This window comes from Lepus europaeus, chromosome 15 (genome assembly GCF_033115175.1).
Source record: "Lepus europaeus isolate LE1 chromosome 15, mLepTim1.pri, whole genome shotgun sequence".
In the NCBI taxonomy this organism is placed as follows: domain Eukaryota; kingdom Metazoa; phylum Chordata; class Mammalia; order Lagomorpha; family Leporidae; genus Lepus; species Lepus europaeus.
Genome location: NC_084841.1, coordinates 76,516,074 through 76,539,167, shown reverse-complemented (window position 1 = coordinate 76,539,167; position 23,094 = coordinate 76,516,074). Strand labels below are relative to the sequence as shown.

Below are 23,094 nucleotides of genomic sequence, written 5' to 3'. Positions count from 1 at the left end.
CAAAAGGAAGACCTTTCTCTCTGTCTCTCTCTCACTGTCTACTCTGCCTGTCAAAAAAAAAGAAAAAAGAAAGAAAAACTACTACAGAGCATGCCTGTGACTATAGACTTGTAGTTCAGGCCACCGAAGATTAGAGATGGGACACGGGCACTCCCTTGACTTGCATCTTCTGGTCTGCTTTAACACAAACCAGGAGGAAAAGAAAGCTAGGCATCAGAAGCAATGGGTGGCAGGCCTATTAATGGCTGTTCTGTACAGTGATCTGCCCTCAAGGAGACCCAACAGGCCAGTCCACTGCAGTGGCTTTCAATGTGGTAAGCCTGGGCTTCAGCAGAAGTCAGCTTGTGAAGAGCCCTGGCAGCTCTGCCAGCCAAGAGTTGGATCACTGGAAATGGACCTGCCCTGGAGTTGAAGGATGCCCAGGTCAGAGCCACAGATCTTATTGGCTCTAAGCTGAAAAGCCCTTCACTCAGCCCAACTTCCAAAGTGACCACTGCAGCTGAGGGGATGGTCAAGTAGGGTCAGCAACATTGCAGGCAGAACTATAAATTCCTTGTTAGAGATGCCACCTGCCTTTACCTGGCCAGCTCTCCTCCTAGGCCAGCCAAGTAATGAAAATCAACAGAGTGCCTTCCCCTAGGAGGTTCACACCTCCCTTAGGATGTACCCCATGTGAAGAGATAGATAGGCCTGGGCCTCTTAACTTACAAGGCCTAAAGCCCAACAGATTATCATCAAGCCCCTTCTGTCAGGTTCTATTTGCCTCTCAATCAGAAAACTTAATTGTAGCTTAGACAGCACCTTTCTTAGCTCCTCTAATAATGACTCTGTCCTTTGTTCTAGACCCTGTCTAGCGCACTTGGGCCTCATTCCTTTGTAATCATAACCTCTACTCTACCTCCAATGGCTCTACTCCCATCCTGTGTGTACTGATGGTCCTCTTCCCCACTTAATGCTGTATAATTGTTCAAACCTGGTAAATGCCACTCTTAGGATCCTTGGTTACTATCCTCACTCTGTCTTTTATGACCTTGTCTAAATATGATCAGAGTCGGTGAACTCGGAAGGCTTCCACAGCCTTGGCAACTCATGACGAGAGCCTAGGGTGGTTACTGGCGCCATAAACTAGAGTGTCAATTTGTTGGGTCAACAACAGGAGTCACTGTGCACTTGCTCCTCATGTGGGATCTCTGTCCTTAATGTGCTGTACATTTTGATTTAATGCTATAACTAGTTCTCAAACAGTATGTTTCACTTTGTGTTCCTATGTGGGTGCAAACTGTTGAAATCTTTACTTAATGTATACTAAATTGATCTTCTGTATATAAAGAGAATTGCAAATGAATCTTGATGTGAATGGAAGGGGAGAGGGAGCGGGAGAGGGGAGGGTTGCGGGTGGGAGGGAAGTTATGAGAGGGGGGGAAGCCATTGTAATCCATAAGCTGTACATTGGAAATTTATATTCATTAAATAAAAGTTTAAAAAAAAAAGATACAGGTCCTTCAAGTTACTCACCAGTCACTGATGACGTTACCCCCTCTAAGAACAGCCTTGGATTGTGAGAACTCCGGAAAACCCCTTTCAACTTACTAGCCATCAAGTACTGTCATCTCTAAGAATCCAAGAACGTGCAGAAATAAACCAAGACCCTGCACAGCCCATATCACCTGACAAGCTGAAACGCGCTGTTAATGAGACTCGCCCGGTCATTACTGCCGATTGCCGTGTGCGCCCCTTTCAGAAGGCCAGTCAAAGAATCCCATCCGTCACCCTCGTAATGCACAATGTAGTAGCCGTTCATCCCCACGTTGAACTTGATCCATTCCACCGCTTCTGGGAGGAGCAGCACGTCTAGACCAAGATAGATCACAGTTCCAGTTACGCCTGGACCAGTGAGAGCTCCTCTGATCGGAGAATGGACAGGAAACCAGAGAGGAGCTTCAGACCGAACCATCTGAAATCACTTCTTTTAGAAACCAGAAAACAACCCAATAGACAAGAGCTACCCCTAGCTTTAAAAAGTTCTGTAAGACTTAATACAACCACATTCCTGGCCACACCCTCCCTGCATTTGTGTTAGGAAAATAACAGTATTCACTACTAATTCTCCATTTCATTATTATATAACTCAGTTTTAATCTGTCTGCCAAGGTAATGGCCATTCTTTATTGTAACCAGATAGTATTTTTGACCTAATTCCGTTTTAACCAAGGTAAATAGCATACAAGGGCTGGCGCTGTGGTGCAGCGGGTTAACGCCCTGGCCTGAAGCGCCAGCATCCCATATGGGTGCCAGTTTGAGACCGCACTGCTCCACTTCCCATACAGCCCTCTGCTATGGCCTGGGATAGCAGTGGAAGATGGCCCAACTCCTTGGGCCCCTGCACCCATGTGGGAGACCCAGAAGAAGCTCCTGGCTTTGGATCGGCACACTCCGGCTGTTGCGGCCAATTGGGGAGCAAACCATTGGATGGAAGACCTCCTTCTCTCTCCCCCCCTCTCCCTAACTAACTAACTCTGACTTTCCAATAAATAAATCTTTTAAAAAGTAGCAGACAAAACTCATTATTTAAATCCTATACATTTCCATATTTCTTCTTTCAATTAATCATTATTTCCATGATAAATTACCTGTTTTTGTCTTCAGCAAAAATCTTTGGACCACATCCGATTTGCTGGTAATGAACGTCAATGGAACATGCCACAAATACCTAAAGACAGGAGGTCATGGGTGGCCCATCTGTTGACCAGTTCGACAAAGTAGCAGCTAAGTCACCTGTCCTGTGCTAGGCACTGGCTACTGTAGGACAGGAAGGTGCCCAAGCCACTCTAGTCAAGATCTCGCAGCCACCTCCAGCTGTTCAACTTTGCAAGGAGGGCCAGTTCAGGCACTATTCAGCCTTCTTGGATTCAGAGTAGATAGAGGAACTTGGACTTAAAGGAGCTTTGAAAGTCTTTCCAGCGATTGGCCAACCAGAGCTCAGAGGCCCAATTTAAGAACAGTGAGCACTGGTGATAGCAAGAAGTGACAGTATACATCTCCTGTATCATATGCAGATAAGGACACAACACTGCCTTCATTGGCAATTCCTGCCAGTCTTGCTTAACCTGAACCTGATCATAAACAGAACCCAAACTGAGGGTCATTCTATGAAATATCTGGCCTTGTGTTCTGAAGATTGTCAAGACTCAAGAGTTGTTTCAGAAAAAAGCAGACCAACACGTGACAAATATATGATCCTGTAAGGAACTCTTACCAAGAGTTTTTTCTATTTTACAATAAAGACACTTTTAAGACAATTAGTCAAAGTGGAATAGGGCTTACAGATAATAGCATTATATCAAGTTCATTTCCTAGTTGAGAACTACACTGCAGTTATTATAAGTGATTTTCCTTGTTTTTTTTTTTTTTTTTTTTAGGAAACAGCACAACTGGAGTGTTTAAAGAGCATCATACATCTTTTTTTAAAAAGTTTTATTTACTTTCTGCGCCTCTCTGCCTCTGCCTCGGGGGGGGGGGGGGAGGCCTGCTTTCCCAGGCCATAGCAGAGAGCTGGATTGGAAGTAGAGCAGCCGGGACTCGAACTGGGGCCCATATGGGATGCCGGCACTGCAGGCAGCAGCTTTACCTGCTACACCGCTACACCTGCTACAGCGCCGGCCCCCAGATACATTAACTTTTTACCATGTGCTTTGTCTCCATATATATAATACATATTTATAAATATATACATGCAAGCAGTTTAGGAAGTTTATGGAAAATGCATGCTATGAAATAATTACTGATTTAGAAGGTCTCTTGTGCCAAAGTATACTTCAATTTTCCACAAACTTTAAAAAAAAAAAAAAAACACCTGGGCAAAAATGTTCCACATCCAAAATGGTCTGAAAGTAAGCTGGAGACATATGATGCTGGGGCTAGCACTGTGGCTTAGTGGGTAAAGCCACTGCTTGCAGTGGTGGCATCCCATATGGGCGCCAGTTCTAGTCCCGGCTGCTCCACTTTCGATCCAGCTCTCTGCTATGGCCTGGGAAAGCAGTAGAAGATGGCCTAAGTGCTTGGGCCTCTGAACCCACATGGGAGACCTGGAAGCAGCTCCTGGCTCCTGGCTTCAGATTGGTGCAGCTCGAGCCATTGCAGCCATCTGGGGAGTGAACCAGTGGATGGAAGACCTCTCCCTCCTTCTGCCTTTCAAATAAAAGAAATCTTAAAAAGTTAACTCATATGTGTAAACAATATATGGAAATTCCTTGCACTTTTCTTGCAACTTCTCCAAGTCTTATTTCAAGATAAAAAAAATTACGTCCATCCAGGGTCAATCAGGTTGCAGCATCTCATTTCTAACTGTACCCCTCTGTGCTGGTGAGCAGCTTCTAGGACCTAACCCTGGCTTCCCAGCAAGAGATTCCCAGAAGTCACCTAAATGCTTTTGTCCTTAGCTCAAACCCAGATGCCAAGAACTATAATTTAGTGGCAATTCCTTAGATCAGGACAATTTCAAGTCTGAATGTATAAATCACACCCCAAACTACAAAACACGAGCCTGTTAGAATACTTATGTATCTTCAGTGCGGCCAAGATTAACCAACGCCTGAAGCCCCCTTAATCTTTGGGGAGATGGGGTGTGCATGGGCTTCCCAAGATACACAGGCTCAACTGAAGCGCTGGAGCAACAGAGGCGAGGGCACCAGAAGTGAGACGTCACCCCACAGGCAGGCACCCAAGCTCGGCACGAGCATTACCTGGTTTCCGGGGCGCCGTCAGCCCCCTTCATGTAGTGCTCTTGCTCCAGGTGCACCTTCCTCCCTCTCACCGTCACAGTCACCAGGGGAAAGCCCTTCTGCAGCGTCCAGGTGTTCATCATGGCTTTCACATCCAGGACTTCCTGTCGCCAGTGCTGGTCGATACAGAGGCAGACGCGTCACTCACTCAATACCCAAATCCCGGAAGACAGAAGGCCAGCTTGCACTCCGAGGGCCACGGCTGGCGACAGCCCTCTTCGTGGAGCTCCCTGGTCCCAGCCCTGCTGCGGCTTCCTTCCCCCACCATCCCAGTCACTGCACCTCCACTTGAGCACCTACCGTTTACTTTAAGCTTTATGTAAGGAGAACAAATTTCAGATATTTCATATATAATTTTCACCACATCCTAGCTCATTTTTCTTTTAGTTCTTTATGACATACTTTCAATTTACTTAATCACCAGCTTAAACCTCCACTAAATAAAGAACAAGTAGAAAAACCACTGTTCCTTATGAGTACAGAAAAGGGCTATAAAAGTAATGTCTCAGAATGTCAATTTCACCCATACCTTTTTTGTACTCTATTAGTTACCACAAATCAGAAAATGCGACTTGTCTTTTGGGGACTGGTTTGTCACTAAGCATAATGGTCTCTGTTGCATCCATCCTGTTGCAAAAGACAGGATTTCATTCTGTTTCATAGCTAAGTAATATTCCATTGTGTATACACACACTACTTTAGTCATTTAGTTCACGACATGTGGGTTGATTCTGTATCTTCTTCGAGTTGAGCCGCTCTAAACATGGGGGTACAGATAGCTTTTTCATATGCCAGTTTTTCCTTTCTCACCCTCCACTACACACATGTGTCTTGAGGATAGTTAGCGTCTCTGGTGCTGCTGGGCAATCTTCATGCTGGCAGAACACCAGGCACAAAGCAGGCATATGAATGAGAATGAGAGGAGGACAGGAAGTGGTCAGGTTTGACACCTACTTAACTATGCTGGCTCTCAGAGAAGCAAGGCAGAAAAACGGTCAATAGCCTGTGCTTCCCAAGTGATAGAATTGTGATGGGCCATTATGTAATAAGTCATCATGAACTCACAATGGGATATCATTTTTTGACAATATAAAAACTTAAGAGTTAGAAACAAAGTTTCCAAGATGGTGGAGTAGGGAGGGAGCTTACTGCTCAAGCCCAGAAGATAGTTTTTAAAAAAGTGGAGAGAGTGTAGTCTCAGGGAAGAGTTAAGGAGAAAATGGCAGAGGAAACTCTTCTGAAATTAGAGGGACACAGTGGATCTGGGTGGAGGGCATGGGCACCCACAGCTCAGGACTCCAACAGCCGAGAGCCTACACACCAGTACTGGAAAGTGAGGCGAGACCAGACCCCAGCAGCCCAAGCCACTGGTGAAAAAGCTGCATGAAGAGCCTAGAGGGAATGTGGCTTGGAGCCCCGTGGGAGAAAGTGTACCAGCCAAACTAAAGGAGGGAAGAAGAAAAAAGAAAAAAAGATAGGACAGATACATTTCTCTCTCCCCATCACTTTACAACAGCATCCTGGAACAAGCTGATAGAGCAGGCACCATTTTGGACATACATAACAACTGAATCAGCTCACGTCTGTGCCCAGCAACCAGCAGAGTGGAGACTCCCGACTCTGGTGGGGAGAACAGGGGTCTAGGAGCTTGGGACTGTGTGAGGCTTCTGTACTGGGACTGTAAAGAAAACTGAAGGTGTGTGGGAGGACTCATAGTGCGGCTGGAACCTGGAGCAGTCTCAGTGGGAGACTCCACATGCTCAGACTTTCCTGGTTCCCTGGTGAGAGACACAGCTGGGGAAACCGAACTTATGCCGAGGACTGCACAGATCCTTTGTGTGGTCCTTGGGACAGAGTGGACAAAATGTTGTACCCACTGGGGCTAGCGCTTAGGCACTGGTCTCCATTGAGAAGAGGAGCTCAGCTGAGCAGAATACATTTCCCTTCTGATTAAAAGAAAGATTGTCTGGATTTGTCACCTTAGGCACACCCTTAACCATGGTCAGCGCTCTCTGGCCTCACCCACTGCAAGCCTCTAGATAGTCACTAAAAGCAGTCATTCCACTTATCTACAGAGTCATAATACAAAAGATAAAAGCTGCCACAGCAAAAAAAAAAGTAAAGAATATCTCCACAAATGCTCAATACATCAATTCAAGAAACAATAAGATAACATGACACCCCCAGAAGAACACAAAACTTCAATAACAGATTAAGATGAGATAGAAATGCAAGAAATGGAATTCAAAGAACTGATCATAAGATTACATAGAAGTAGTCAGAAGCAAATATATAAACTACTGAATCAGTACAGGACATGAAAGATAGAATTTCTCCCATGAAGTTGAGATCTTAAAGAGAAATCAAAATGAAGAATTCAATAGAATGAAAAATGCAGTGGAGAGCCTTAACAGAATTGGTGAAGAAAGAATACTGGACTTAGACAAAGCACAGGAAAGTGTAGAGTCAAACCAGGAACAAGAGGAAGTTAGAGAACTAAAAGACACTGTTGGGAATCTATAGGATACTATAAAAGACCCAATATATGGGTTCTAGGAGTTCCTGAAGCCATGGAAACAAAGGATTAGAAGGCCTTATTAGTGAAATAACAAGATTTTCCTGGTTTGGAAAAAGGGACATCCAAGTACAGGAAGCACACAGAACTCATAAAAATGACCAGAAAAGATCCTCTCCACAACACACTGTAATCAAACTCACCACAGCAAAACAAAGATTCTAAAATGTGCATGAGAGAAAAATACAGTGGAGAGTCAATAGAATAAATGAAAAAGAGCGAATATCAGAACTAGAAGACAAATTTCTAGAAATAACAGACCAAACACAAGAAATCAGCAAATTGAAAAAACATGGTTGGAGATCTGCAAGATTCTATCAGGTGTTCCAACATACAGATCCTAGGAATTCCACAAGGCATAAAAACAGAGAAAGGATTAGAAGGCTTTCTTAATGAAATCATAGCTGAGACATCCAACTTCTGGAAGTACACAGAATTCCCAATAGACAGGACCAGAAAAGATGCTCACCCTGACACATAGTGGCAAAGCTCTCCTCAGTAACCCATAAAGAAAAGATCCTAAAACATGTACAAGAGAAACAACAAATCACATTCAGAGCAAACCCAATTAAACTCACCCCAGACTTCTCATCACAAACCCTACAGGCAAGGAGAGAATGGCGAGACATTTTTTCCCTAACAAAAAAACTGTCAACCCAGATTACTATGTCCTGCAAAACTCTCATTTATGAATGGAGAAAGTAACTATCTTCTACAGCAAAAAGAAATTAAAAGAATTTGGAAGCACTCGTCCAGCCCTAGGAAACATGCTCAAAGATGTGCTACACACAGAAACAGGAACATCACTGGAAAAGTAGATAATTACCCAGCAAAAGAACAAATGAAATCCAAAACAGAACTATTTACAGAAACATGGGGGGGGGGGGCAAAGCCGATACTTAACAACAGAAACACTGAATGTAAATGGTCACCTCCCCAGTTAAAAGACACAGACTGGCTGAATGTATTAAATAAAACCCATCTATTTGCTGCCTACAAGAAACACTTCTTGCCAACAAAGATGCTCGCAGACTGAAAGTGAAAGGATGAAAAAAGATAACCCATGCTAACAGAAACCAAGAAAAAGCTGGCGTGGCCATTCTAATATCAGACAAAATAGACTTTAAAACAAAAACCATCAAGAGAGTCAAAGAAGGATACTATATAAAATCAAACAGTCAATTCAACAGGAAGATGTGACCATTATAAATGTATATGTGCCCAACTACAGGGCACCTGGCTATTTAAAAGAAATGTTGAAAGATTTAAAGGTAGATATAGATCCAAATACAATAGTAATGGGAGATATGAATACCCTACTCTGAGCCATGGACAGATCAACAAAACAGAACATCAGTAAGGAAACAGTATTTTACACTTTGTGTTTCTGTGTGGGTACAAACTGATGAAATCTTTACTTAATATATACTAAATCGATCTTCTGTATATAAAGATAATTGAAAATGAAAAAGAAAAAGAAAATCAGTAAGGAAACAGAGTTAATTGACACCATAGACCAAATAGACCTAGCAGATATCTACAGAATCTTCTACTCTACAGCCAAAGAGTGCACATATTTTTCTCTAGTATACGAACTTCCTCGAAAATTGACTACATGCTAGGCCATAGAGCAAGTCTCAGAAAAGTAAAAAAAAAAAAAATTGAAGTCATACCACGCATCTTCTCAGACCACAATGCAATGAAGCTGGAAATCAACAACCCAAGAATACCTACATCATATGTAAACACATGGAGAATGTACATGTCACTGAATGAACAGTGGATCACAGAAGAAATCAAGAGAAATAAAATTTCTGGAAACAAGTAAAGATGGCAATCTAACATACCAAAATTTGTGGGATACAGCAAAAGCAGTGTTAAGGTTTATTGTAATTGGTATCTACATCAAGAAATTGAAAAGGCGCCGTTGCCGTGGCTCAATAGGCTAATCCTCCGCCTTGCGGCGCCAGCACACCGGGTTCTAGTCCCGGTCGGGGCACCGATCCTGTCCCGGTTGCCCCTCTTCCAGGCCAGCTCTCTGCTGTGGCCAGGGAGTGCAGTGGAGGATGGCCCAAGTGCTTGGGCCCTGCACCCCATGGGGGACCAGGAGAAGCACCTGGCTCCTGCCATCGGATCAGTGTGGTGCGCCGGCCGCAGCGCGCCAACCACGGCGGCCATTGGAGGGTGAACCAATGGCAAAAAGGAAGACCTTTCTCTCTGTCTCTCTCTACTGTCCACTCTGCCTGTCAAAAAAAAAAAAAAAGAAAGAAAGAAATTGAAAAGGCAAATAAATGGACTATGTATGACACTTCAAGGATCTAGAAAAAAAATTAAACCCAAACCAGTAGAAGGAAAAATAACATAAGAAATCAACAAATTGAATACAAAAGATCAGCAAAATGAAGAACTGGTTTTTTGAAAAAATAAGCAAAATTCACACACCATTGGCCCAACTAACCAAAAGTAGAGAGAAGACCCAAATCAAAATTAGAGATGAAAAGGAAATTTGACACCACAGGAATAGAAGAATCATCAGAAATTACTACAAAGAGCTATATGCCAACAAACTGGGAAACCTAGAAGAAATGGACAGACTCCTGGACACATACAACCTACCTAAATTGAGCCATGAAGACATAGGAAACCTGAACTGACCCATACTGAGACAGAAATTGAGTCAGTAACAAAGGCCCTCCCAACAAAGAAAAGCCAAGGTCCAGATGGCTTCACTGCTGAATTCTACAAGACATTTAAAGAAGAACTAACTCCAATTCTTCTCAAGCTATTCAAAACAGTTGAAAGGGCAGGACTCCTCCCAAATTCCTTCATTGAAGCCAGCATCACCTTAATTCCTAAATCCGGAAAAGATGCAACAGAGAAAGAAAACTACAGACCAATTTCCCTGATGAACATAGACGCAAAAATCCTCAATAAAATTCTGGCCAATCGAATTCAACAACATCAGAAAGCTCATTCACCTGGACCAAGTGGGATTTATCCCTGGTACGCAGGGATGTTTCAACATCTGCAAAAATCAATGTAATACAACATATTACAATAATATAGCATATTGAAGAATAAAAACCATATGATTATTTCAATAGATGCAGAGAAATCATTTGATAAAATACAACACACTTTCATGATGGAAACGAAGCAAATTCAGTCTAGAAGAAACATTTCTCAATACAAACAAAGCAATTTGACAAACCCATGGCCAGCATAACATTGAATGTGGGAAAGCTAGAAACATTCCCACTGAGATCTAGAACCAGACCGTAGTCTTGGAAGATTTAGCCAGAGCTGCCATCAGGCAAGAGAAAGAAATCAAAGGGTTTCAGATAAGAAGTCAAACTACCCTTATTTACAGATGATATGATTATATACACAGGGGAACCAAGACTCCACTAGGAAACTACTGGAACTCGAGAGTTTGGTAAAACAGCAGGATATAAAGTCAACACACAAAAAACGGCCTTTGTATACACAGACAATGCCATGGCTGAGAAAGAACTTCTAAGATCAACTCCATTCACAATAGCTACCAAAAAAAATTAAATACCTTGGAATAAATTTAACTGAGGTCAAAGATCTATGACAAGAATTACAGAACTCTAAAGAATGAAATAGAAAATATTAAAAAAAAAAAGGAAAATACGTCCATGTTCATGGATCAGAAGAATCAGTATCAAAATGTCCATTCTTCTGAAAATAATTTACAGGTTCAATTTAATACTAATCAGAATACCAATGGCATTCTCCTCAGATCTAGAAAAAAATGCTGAAATTTATCTGGAAACACGAAAGACCTTGGGTAGCTAAAGCAATCTTATACAACAAAAAGCCAGAGGCATCACAATCCCAGGTCTCAGGACATACTATAAAGAAATTATAATCAAAACAGCCTGGTACTGGTACAAAAACAGATGGATAGACCAATGGAACAGAATAGAAATTTCAGAAGTCAATCCATACATCTACAACCAACTTATCTTCAACCATGGAGCTGCTGAAAAAAAAAAAAAATCAATCCCTGGAGCTAGGACAGTCTCAACAAATGATGCTGGGAAAACTGGATTTCAATATGCAGAAGTATGAAGCAGGACCCCTACCTTACACCTTATACAAAAATCCATTCAAAATGGATTAAAGACCTAAACCTATGACTCAATACCATCAAATTACTAGAGCACTGGGGAAACCCTGCAAGACATTGGCATCGGCAGAGAGTTCCTGAAAAAGACCCCAGAGGCACAGGCAATAAAAACCAAGATTAACAAGTAGGATTATATCAAATTGAGAAGCTTCTGTACAGCAAGACAGTCAGGAAAGTAAAGCAACCAACAGAATGGGCAGAATTATTTTGCAAACCGTGCAACTGATAAAGGATTAATAACCGGAATATATAAAGTGATCAGAAAACTCAGCAATAACAAAGCAAACAATCCAGTCAAGAAGTGGGCAAAGGACTTAGACATTTCTCAAGAAATGAAATCCAAATGGCCTACAGACCCATGAAAAATGCTCAGGATCACTAACCATCAGGGAGATGCAAATCAAAACCACAATGAGGTTTCACCTCACCCCAGTTAGAATGGCTTTCACACAGAAATCAACAAACAAATGCTGGTGAGGATGTAGGGGAAAAGATACCCTAATCCACTGTTGGCGAGAACGCAAACTGGTAAAGCCACTATGGAAGACAGTTTGGAGATACCTCAAAAATCTGAATGTAGTCCTGCCACACCACCCAGCCATCCTACTCCTACTCCTTGGAATTAACCCAAGGGAAATGAAATTGGCAAATGAAAGCTATCTGTGCCTCCATGCTCATTTCAGCTCATTTCAGCTCAATTCACGATAGCTAAGACATGGAATCAACCTAAATGCCTGTCAACAGAAGACTGGATGAAGAAACTATGGAGGCCGGCGCCGCGGCTCACTAGGCTAATCCTCCACCTTGCGGCGCCGACACACCGGGTTCTATTCCCGGTCGGGGCACTGGATTCTGTCCCAGTTGCCCCTCTTCCAGGCCAGCTCTGCTGTGGCCAGGGAGTGCAGTGGAGGATGGCCCAAGTGCTTGGGCCCTGCACCCCATGGGAGACCAGGAGAAGCACCTGGCTCCTGCCATCGGATCAGCATGGTGCGCCGGCCACAGCACGCCAGCCGCGGCGGCCATTGGAGGGTGAACCAACAGCAAAGGAAGACCTTTCTCTGTCTCTCTCACTGTCCACTCTGCCTGTCAAAATAAAAAAAAAAAAAAAACACTATGGAATATGTACTCTATGGAATACTACATAGCCATTTAAAAAAAGAAATCCGGTCATTTGTAGCTGAATGGAGGAATCTGGAAAACATCATGCTGAAATGAGCCAGTCCCAAAGGAACAAATATCATATGATCTCCCCGATCTATGACCGCTAACAGGGCACCTAAAAGGAAGCCTGTAGAAGTGAACCCGACAGTGTTAGAAGTAAGTACGCAAACAGCCCTTGTCTGGACTGTGGAGGAACAGTTCTTCTTTTACTGTTTTCTTTTTCTACTTACTACCGTTGGTTGAACTCAACACACAACTATTCATAGGTGTTTAAATCCCATTGAAAATAGATCCCAGAAAAATAAGAGTTGGGATAAGAGAGGGAGGAGATATACGGACTTACCCCTAAGGGTAAAGCTAAAAACTTGCCATGGAACTCCAAATCCCATTAAGCTGACTGGTACTAATGCCATCTTACATGTTAAAGTAATCGTATTTAGTGTGTAACTGATCATAGAGATAGGATTAAGTGTCAAAGATCACGTAAACAAGACCAAGTGTCTGCTAATAACAAGATAAAGTAAAAAGTAGAGAATGATCCAACATGGGAAGCAGGATACATAGAATACATACATACAGCAGGCTCATAGAAGGGCAAATGCCATTCTGGCCTCAGAATCAACCCTTAAGGTATTCAGATCTGGCTGTAAAGCCCATGAGAGCATTTCAGACATGGAAAGCCAAGACACTGGCAAAAAAAGGATCTACATAAGGATCTGAGATCCTGGTGGAAAGAAGGGGCCAAAGAAGGATATGCACTTCTCTCTGAAGGGATGAGAGAACTTCCACTTTGCTTATGGCCCTGTCTAAATATTGATGGAGCTTGTGGACTCAAAAGGTGTCCATAGCCTTTGCAGCTCATGACGAGAGCCCCGGGGGATCACTGACCATCATAAGAGTGTCAAAATTTTTTTTTTAACTTTTTGACAGGCAGAGTGGACAGTGAGAGAGAGACAGAGAAAGGTCTTCCTTTTTCCATTGGTTCACCCCCCAATGGCCGCTGCAGCCAGCACACTGCGCTGATCCAAAGCCAGGAACCAGGTGCTTCTCCTGGTCTCCCATGCAGGTGCAGGGCCCAAGCACTCGGGCCATCCTCCACTGCACTCCCGGGCCACAGCAGAGATCTGGACAGGAAGAAGGGCAACCAGGACAGAATCCTGCGCCCCAACTGGGACTAGAACCCAGTGTGCCGGTGCCGCAGGCAGAGGATTAGCCTATTGAGCCGTGACACTGGCCGAAGAGTGTCAATTATTAAATCAACAGGAGTCACTGTGCACTTGCTCCCCACGTAGCACTTCTGTCCTTAACGAACTGTGCTATGAGAATTAAACTTGTCTTCAAACATTATATTTTCTGTGTCTGTGGATACAAACTGTTGAAATCTTTACTTAGTATAGAGTTGGTCTTCTGTATATAAAGATAATTAAAAGTGAATCTTAATGAAGAATGGGATGGGAGAAGGAGTAGGAGGAGGGATGGGAGGACTGGTACGGGGGAAGAACCACCATAATTCCTAAAGCTGTACCTATGAAATTTCTAGTTATTAAATAAAAGCTTTCAAAAAAGTTAGGAGCTAGCAAAAATATAAAACATACTATAGGGCAAGTCTAGAAATTGAGTAATGTAATCTCTAGGAATTAAACCAAGAAAGCAGCTGAAGCTGTGGTGTAGCAGGTAAAGCTGCTGCCTACAGTGCCGGCAACCCATATGGGCACCAGTTCGAGACCCAGCTGTTCCACTTCCTATCTAGCTCTCTGCTAATGACTTGGGAAAAGCAGAAGATGGCTCCAGTGCTTGGACCCCTGCTACACACATGGGAGACCTGGAAGAAGCTCCTGGCTTTGGCCCGGCCTAACTCTGGTCATTGTAGCCAACTGTGGAGTGAATGAGCAGTTTAAGATCTGGTTCTCTCTGCCTCTCTGCAACTTTACCCTTCAAATAAATCTTTAAAAAATGAGGTGGGGGAGGGGGAAGAGGTCGGCACTGTGGTGTAGTGGGTAAAGCCACCGCCTACAGAGCCGGCATCCCATATGGGCGCCAGTTTGAGTCCTGGCTGCTCCACTTCCAATCCAGTTCTCTGCTATGGCCTGGGAAAGCAGTAGAAGATGGCCCAAGTCTTTGGGCCCCTGCACCCATGTGGGAGACCTGAAAGATGCTCTTGGCTCCAAATCAGCATAGCTCTGGCTGTTGTGGCCAACTGGGGAGTTGTGGCCAATTGGGGAGTGAACCAGCAGATGGAAGACCCTCCCCTCCCCACTCCCTCTGCCTCTCCTTCTGTGTAACTGACTTTCAAGTAAATAAATCTTTTTTAAAAAAAAAAGGGAGGGGGTGGAAAGCCAAGAAAATTTAAACATGGATAAAACACCAGAATCTACAGGTTCACCCTCAGCTATGTATGAAAATATTCCACAATCCAAATCAACAGACATTTAGACTGTTTGGCGATACTTCAGAGCTGAGCAGTTAATAACGCGAGTGTGATCTAAATTCAAATCCCTGCTCTGCAATCTACCAAGCACATACTTTGAGTTTCCTATTTTCATGTGTAGAAATAGGGACCATCACAATACACAGCTCATAGGTTTGCGTTAAGGGTAAAGGAGCAAACACACCTGCCCCATGCATGGGACGCTATCAAGAACACTCACTGCCATTATTTTGTCCCAAGTGCAGAGCCCTTGGGACTGGCATAGACCTCACCCACCACAGAAACACAGCAGGTGCACTGCTTTCTACAGAGTGAGGGTGCAGGGTGGGGGTCAGCGAGAAGCATTCCCAAGGAAGCCCAAGCCACCCTCATGGGGAGATACTTTGTGAGAAAACCGGGTAAGGCTCTCAGCCAGGCATGGGGCATGGGGCATGGTTGAGGTGCAGCCTTAGCTGGAAGGAGGGTGCCATGACCAAGGACTCAAAGTCTGGCATGGAGCCATCCTTTATATAGGGGGAAAGCAAAGTGCCGAGGGGCACACGTGCAGCTGGGGAAACTCACTGAGGATGAAGACGAATGCTGGCCTCTGGAGCAAAAGCCCTCCGTCTCTTGTGTGCCGCCCGCAGGGCAGACCTGAAACCCAGAACCCACATGTCACTCTTGCTTCCGTAGGAAAGACCCAGTGTTCAGGCTCAGCGATTCAACGCAGGACAAAGAGGACAGCAACACGGGACTGCCAAGCCCCACCTAGACACTCAGCGATCTACTCACCCCGGCCATGCTGTTCCACAGGTCCTCGTTCTTGGTGTTCCTGTAGCTGTACTCACGGAGATACTGCACGATACCACTCTTAAAGGCATCGGCACCCAGGTAATCTCTCAGCATGTTCAGAATGCAGGCTCCCTGAAAGGCAATAGATGCCGTCATCGTTAGCCGAGTCGCCATCCAGTCTGCCATCACGTTTCCCGTGGCAACGATTCCTGTGACACAAAGCTTCGGGGTACTTTTCACATTTGACAGTTTGTGCAACAGAGTGAAGGAGGCAAAGCTGGTCTGGCAGGGGATTCTCTCGGGCAACTGTCTTCTTAGCCCAAGGAGGCCCTTAGCTTCCCTCAGGGGCTGTCCGCCCAGTCCCCCGCCCCAAGATCGGCATCACCTACCAGCCCCCTGCATTCACACTGGGTGGACAACGGTGGATGAAACACAGGGCCCTGACCACCCAGTGAGGCCAGAGTGGGGAGGGGCGAGTGCAACAAGGGCTGGAGCACTAGAGGTGGCAGCAGAGGCAGGTGCCTGGTCAGGAACTCAGGTGTACACAGCGTGCCCAGGTAGCCTAAGCACAGAGGGCCACGGGGCCCCAGGACCCATGACGAAGAGCAGGCACACTCCCAGCAGCTCTGCAGACAGCTTCCTAGGCAGAAGGTGCCTTCCCCGCCATGCCCATCTCCACAGACCCCGAGTCACAAATGCCTCCAGTGATGTATGACACAGGTGACGTGATGGGAGCAGTCCCAAGGTCAGAATACTCTTTGGCATTCTGCTCCCTTGCATACTTCTGTGTTAGAGAGGCAGGGAGACAGATCTCCCACCGACTGGCTCACTCCCTGAAGGATTTCCATGCCCAGGCTGGACTAGGCCAGAGCCAGGAGCCAGAAACCAATCCAGGTCTCTCACACTAGTGGCAGGGACTCGGTCACTTGCGCTGTCACCTGGGGCTTCCCAGAGCGTGCATTAGCAGGAGCTGGGACTTGAGACAGAGCCAGGACTCAAACCCAGGCACTCCAGTACAAGATATGGGCTTCCCAAGAGTAACTTAACCGCTGTACCAAATGCACACCACCTCCACTTCTGATGGACACATGCACGCAAGAAGTACTTTACTGTTTGCTACAAGTCAGACAACAGCCAGGGACGATGGCAAGTCAAGCCCATTGTGTCCTGTCCCAAGGCCGACAACCCAACACTTGGGAAGGGCAGAGGAACAGCAAAGCGCAAGCTTAAACACACAGAGAAGGGGGCCACAGCTTTGCTCCAGCTTACACTGCCAAGGACCAGGTGGCCCAACCCTCCTTTTCCCCATCTCCCAAAAGCAGCTAGAAATCCGAGTCGCTATAAAAAGCCTCGCAATAATTAAGTGGTGGCAACAGTTTCCAACTCAAACCACTTCTGAAGGCACTGAGAGGTAAGCTACACAAACAAGGGAAGGAACGCTCATGTTTGTCAGGTTGATGCTTAATCAATGCTCCTTCATGGAAAGATGGAGAGACAGTTTCCACAAGCCACGGACATGCATCCCCTAAGAGGGTAGCAGCCGACCATGATATAACCTTTAGGATAACAAGCCCACGGCAAGCTAGGCCTACATAGGTTAGCTGCCGCCAGCATGGACAGCAGAGAGGCAGTGGATCCGGACTGTCCCCCGCCAAGGAAAAGCCACCGCACAGCCTGGTCCTTAACCTCTTCCTCCCCCCATCCCTCCAGGACTCACGCCTCGAGTTTCCAAAGCCTTATAATCCACCGTTACCTTTTCATAAGAAACCTCATCAAACATCTCCAATATCTGAGCAGGATTCTCCACAGGGGTGGACACGGGGTGCGAGGAGTTCAAGGCGTCGACCTCCATTGCATCGAAACACTTGCCCAAGAAGTAATCCTCCTATCGGACAGGAAAAGCGAACGTCACCTCTGCCCTTCCTTCAGATAAGGGAGACAGGAGGAGGAAGGTAGGGCAGTAGGTTTGTACTCCCAACCACGGGGCCAACACCTAGTCCGTATTTCTAGTATCTATGAAATAAAGCCATTACCATTTTCCAAACAGCATCTAGGAAAATGCTAGGGAGACGTCTTAGACTTTGTTCATCTTAATGACTTATCACCTTAAATTTCAAGTTCACTTGAAAACAAAACCAGTATGCCTACAACGTAATAGCAGAACAGGAAACTAGGTGTGCTGACCAACACTACGCATCACCATCTGTTCTATTTTTAAGCAAAGGTATTTAGATTTAAGAGAAAAAAAAAATACAATGGAGCACAAATTCCAGCATTTATCTGCTTTACTGGGCACATTAGTTCAATAGAATAATATGCATCTAATCACTTATCACTAAGTATTATATAGAAACATTTGAAAATATTTCTGATCTGTAGTGTAATAGTAATATGTGCTTAATAACAACTATAAATTTTATGTTCAAGCAGATGAAAATGGTAAGTCAATGTGCACAAATTAAAGGAATCATATTGTATTAGAATTAAAAGTTTAAGCTTTTTCTGTATGTGATTTTCTCAAGTTAAACATGTAATTTTTAAAATAAGCATTTCAGTTTCAAAGCATTAGATTTGTGACCCATGAGTGCAAGCCAATATCCAATCAAGTGAGTAATTTAAGCATAATTTGTTAAATAGACAGTCTGTACCTAATTCTTCTGCAATGAGCAGCCTAAGGGTTGGAAAAATGATTGACATTCAAGCATGTTATTCCTGTTTTCATAAGACAATAATTCATAATAATCAGATTTAAAATCTTGTCCAGAGGTAACTAAGAAAGCTCACTAGCATATTTTTTTCCCACTAGCATATTAAAACATGATTCCTAGCTAGGCCTCTAGGGAAGTTATCAATGAAGTATTTCCATGAACTTTACAAATCAAAGAGTAGTAAATATTTTCCACCAACACTGAGCAGAACAGCTCAAGCTAGAATTTAAGAAAATAACCACTTACAACTTTCAGCTCCGGATGGGTCACACTGACAGACACAAATTCCATAAACTTGGCAAATCCTTCATTCAGCCAAAGATCATTCCACCATTCCATAGTGACCAGGTTCCCAAACCACTAGAAGGAAAACGTGATGGCGTATTCACACGTTTCTATGGAGACCGGATTAGCTATGATCTCTAACAGCAGCCATAACCGAAAAACATTCAGAAGGAATATTTTAGATGTTCTAATGTCAGTTTAGGAATGTTGACATACACATGGAATTAGAGTTTTTAACCAAAGTTAAAAAAAAAAAAAAGAATCCTTTGACATATAATATGAAATGCTCTAAAGCAGCAATTTTTCCCATGAGAATAGGAAGTAGAAGTTAGAAGTTTACAAACAGCCTTATACTCCCCCGGAAGCAACACACAGGTGGTTTAACTGTCACCTTTTTACACTGTACTTGAGCTTGCATACCTGGTGGGCGAGCTCGTGGGACACGGTCATGGTGATGCCGAGCTTGCTAGATGCCGAAGACTTCTCCACATCGAACAGCAGAGAAGATTCTCTGTAGGTCGTCAGCCCCCAGTTTTCCATGGCACCAGACTGGAAGTCAGGAATAGCAGCAAGATCTTGGGGGGAAAAAAACAGTGTGTCACTAGTCTCCAAACCACACAGCCACCAACACTGCTTCAGAATGGGCAGGAGTCGGGACCAAAACAAAAGCAAAGCTGCCCTGCGCTGAAATACGCAGCTCTGGCCTCGAAGAGCCTTGCGCAGTGGACGGAAGGGGGCTCAGTGACTCCAGTTCACTCGTTGCTGCTGTGACCAAGTCAGATGAGTGCCCAAAGCCACAGGCTCCCTAACTCCCTGACGTGCTGTCTGGGAACAGAACAATCTTGACTTCCTCAATGATCCACTCTACTTTGGATCCCCAAGACTCACATTTACCTACAAAACTCAAACACGCGATAGCCTTAAGAACTCCCATGAGAAAGAAAACGCAGGTCTTCTTGCACTGTGTAACTTATTCATTAAAAATAAAACTTCATTGAGCACCCAGTGTCCCTGCCATGCCTGTGCCAATAATGAGAACCACGCAGGCTCTGTGCTCTGCTGCCTGTGCACCAAAGCAGAAGCCAGAACAGCCCCATGCCACGTGCCTCCAGAGCTGCTCTCAGCACGAGTGCTTAAAAACCTCATAGAAAACGATTATGGGGGCCGGCGCTGTGGCGCAGTGGGTTAAAGCCCTGGCCTGAAGCGTCAGCATCCCATATGGGTGCCGATTCCGATCCTGGCTGTTCCACTTCTGATCCAGCTCTCTGCTAAGGCCTGGGAAAGCAGTGGAAGATGGCCCAAGTCCTCGGGTCCCTGCACCCTCGTGGGAGACCGGAAGCAGCTCCTGGCTTTGGATTGGCACAGCTCCGGCCGTTGCAGCCATCTGGAAAGTGAACCAATTGGGTGGAAGACCTCTCTCTCTACCTCTCTTTTTCAAATAAATAAAAATAAATCTTAAAAAGGGATTATGAGAAGACTGTGCGTGGATTACGGGTTTTTTGCACTATATTTTTAAATTCCATTTTCCACAAACTAAGTATTCTGTGCTACCATAAGGTCATTGTATAGATCGGGGTGAGAAGATGCTCAGAGGAACCATCCCTCCCCCCCCCCCCCGCCCGACATTTGACACTGGAGGACTTAAGGGGCTCCCAAGATAACCATGGATGCGCCGATCACAAGGCCGTCACCTAACTGGGGTCATCTGTGCCTCATCTCTACCTTGTTTGGGTAAGGGGTACGGTATGCTGAAGTAGTCCTCATAGAACTCCAGCAGAGTCACTGCAGCGTCCAGCGCGTAAGCTGCTTGGCTGATCTTCTCCGGCACAGCATAGACGGAAACCTAAAGGGAAGTCCCAGAAAAGGTATCCCAGCGTCAGCATGGTTTCCCTCCAGGACGGAAGACTGGCTCCACAGCGGGGTGGTACGGCACCAGTGCTAAGAACTATTGGGAATTCCGTTGCGTATATGATGTGGACTGCTGCTGCCAATCAACCCAGCCTCTGAAAAGGACTGTTGCCACCTCACACACAAACGTCTCAGGGAAGCTGCAAGTCAAAGGCATGCTGCAGTCAAACCTCGCTACTGTGCAGAGGCGTCATACAGCAGTCCTAAGTCTAAGAGGGCTCCTGCGTAACGTTCACCGATTCCAAAGGAAACCACCTGGGGGTTGCGTCAGAGAGGGACCGATAGCAGCAAGTCAGCCCATAGTAACCCAGGGAGCACAGTGCAAGTGGGACAGGGGTAGATGACACAATGGGTTCACAGTCAAGACAGCCAGGCATGTCCCAATGTTGTGCAAGCTGCAGCTCCATGACCAGCTGCTATTCAAGATGTTGGGAAGGGGAGGGGAGTGCCTGCCCCAGGGACCACCCCAGGGCCTAGAATGTTCCTTCTCATGGGGCAAGGGCAGCACAACAGGCCTTCCCTATACTCTATCCCCATGGTGCCCTTCCACCCACACAACTCCCACATTCCACCGGTCTTCTGCATGGTCCCTGGGGTGGACAACCATGAGGCACTTGGCATCCAGATCCCACAGACACCTCACTGAGGCCCCAACACAATGGCTGCCACACCGAGCCTCTCCAGTCTGTCCCAGACAGAACAGGCCAAAGAAGGCCAAGTCTTACTGATCTGTTCCCTTACGAGGGGGAATGTGCTATCTGTGTCCCAGCTACCCCTGACCACGGCTGGCAGAGGGTCCAGTCAGTGGCCTTCACTGCAGCAGTGCATCGGGGCAGGCCAAAGTAGAGGACGTGACGTTCTGAGCACACCCAGCAGATTCCGTCACCAGAGCCAGGGTCCCAGCCCACTGGCCCGTTATCTACCACAGCCAGACGGAGAGACTTGTCTCTACCCCATGCAGGCCAGATGCTGGCAACCACAGTTCCTCTTTGCTAGCTTTCTCCTTCCCACATCACTTCCCCACTCAGATTCCCATCCCTTAATCTTTACGGGAGGTAGAGGAAGGGCTGTCTTCCATGACCTCGCCACGCTGTGTCAAGGCTCGTTCCTGCCTAGCTAGGAAGCTCAAGTCCCCTCCTGACCCATCTAGAGATCAATTCGAGGAACTAGATGTCCACCAGTCATGGGCAGTGGCTGGAATCCCTGCGTAGATGGCATTTTTACACGAAGTTGTCTCAATCGGGGAGGGGGGGGTGTCAGAGGGGAGGGGGGCTTCCCGTAAAACATCTCAGGAACGGCCAGGCTGAGGTCGGCGTGTGGTACACAGATTAAGCCACTGCTTGCTCTGCTTCCACTCCAGCTCCCTGCTAACGTGGTTCGAAGGGCAGATGGCCCCAGCTGCTGTGGCCATTTGAGGAGCAAACTAATGGAAGATAGCTCTGTCTAGTTTAAAAAAAAAAAAAAAACTAATACAGATTTAAGATTTGTCTGAAAAGTAGAGTGATAAAGAGGGATCTATTAGGAGAGAAAGCTCTTCCATATTCTGGTTCACTCCCCAAGTGGCTACGACAGCCAGGGCTGGTCCAGGCCAAAGCCAGGTGCCAGGAACTCCACCCACACAGGTGGCAAGGCCACAAACACTTGAGTTATCTTCCACTGCTTTCCCAGGCACTGTAGCAGGGAGCTAAGCCAGCTGTCTGATACGAGAGGCCGGCATGACAAGTGATGGCCTACCCCTGCTAGGCCACTATGCCAGCCCCATAAATCTTTAAAGGGGTGGAGGGGGAGGAGGCTGCTCTGTAAGGTAGACCATCCACAGCCTAGGAGCGCACTAGGCAGCAGCTTGTGTTAGAGGCGGAGGTGTTAAAGCACCTCCAGAATCAAAGAGGACATCAGAGGTAGGAAGGCATCCATACATCATCTCCAGAGGGTGAGAGGCCAGGTAGCCTTGGGCGCCACCCCATCCTCACGGGAGCCACCGGCAAGGGCTGTCTCTAAGGCTGGGGTATCAGAACCATTTCCATGACTCCCGAGGGGCAGCCTTCTGTGCCGATCTGCCAGGGCCCAGGCCCACCACGCTGCTTTGTAGCTTTTTTCAAATGAAGTCTTCCATTGCTGGTGCCTGTTTCGGGGTTTCCTCTGCAGCTCCCCTCATCCCCTCGCTACTCACTAATCCACAACCTCCCTGGCCTCGCAGGCTCCCTTTTGAGACCTCCGTGGAAGCTCTCACACTCAGCGGCATGCTGACAATGCCGAGGTCGGCTACCTACAGGGGGCGCAACTGGGCTCCTGGAGCTCCCGCATGAAAGAATTGCACCCAG

General features: G+C 45.9%; 1 protein-coding gene across 3 annotated transcripts in view; it reads right to left on the bottom strand.

Annotated features, from left to right (window-relative positions):
• The window catches only part of ERAP1 (endoplasmic reticulum aminopeptidase 1), a 144,003-nt gene that overhangs the window by 13,760 nt on the left and 107,149 nt on the right, over positions 1–23,094 (bottom strand). For all 3 annotated transcript variants that reach the window (XM_062212367.1, XM_062212368.1, XM_062212369.1), the window contains exons 5-13: positions 20,588–20,708; positions 19,286–19,440; positions 18,827–18,940; positions 17,626–17,757; positions 15,873–16,004; positions 15,663–15,734; positions 4,743–4,897; positions 2,631–2,710; positions 1,668–1,851 (exon numbers count right to left, since the gene is read on the bottom strand). In XM_062212367.1, the coding sequence (XP_062068351.1) occupies positions 1,668–1,851; positions 2,631–2,710; positions 4,743–4,897; positions 15,663–15,734; positions 15,873–16,004; positions 17,626–17,757; positions 18,827–18,940; positions 19,286–19,440; positions 20,588–20,708 (1,145 nt within the window). The remainder of the gene's footprint in view (positions 1–1,667; positions 1,852–2,630; positions 2,711–4,742; positions 4,898–15,662; positions 15,735–15,872; positions 16,005–17,625; positions 17,758–18,826; positions 18,941–19,285; positions 19,441–20,587; positions 20,709–23,094) is intronic.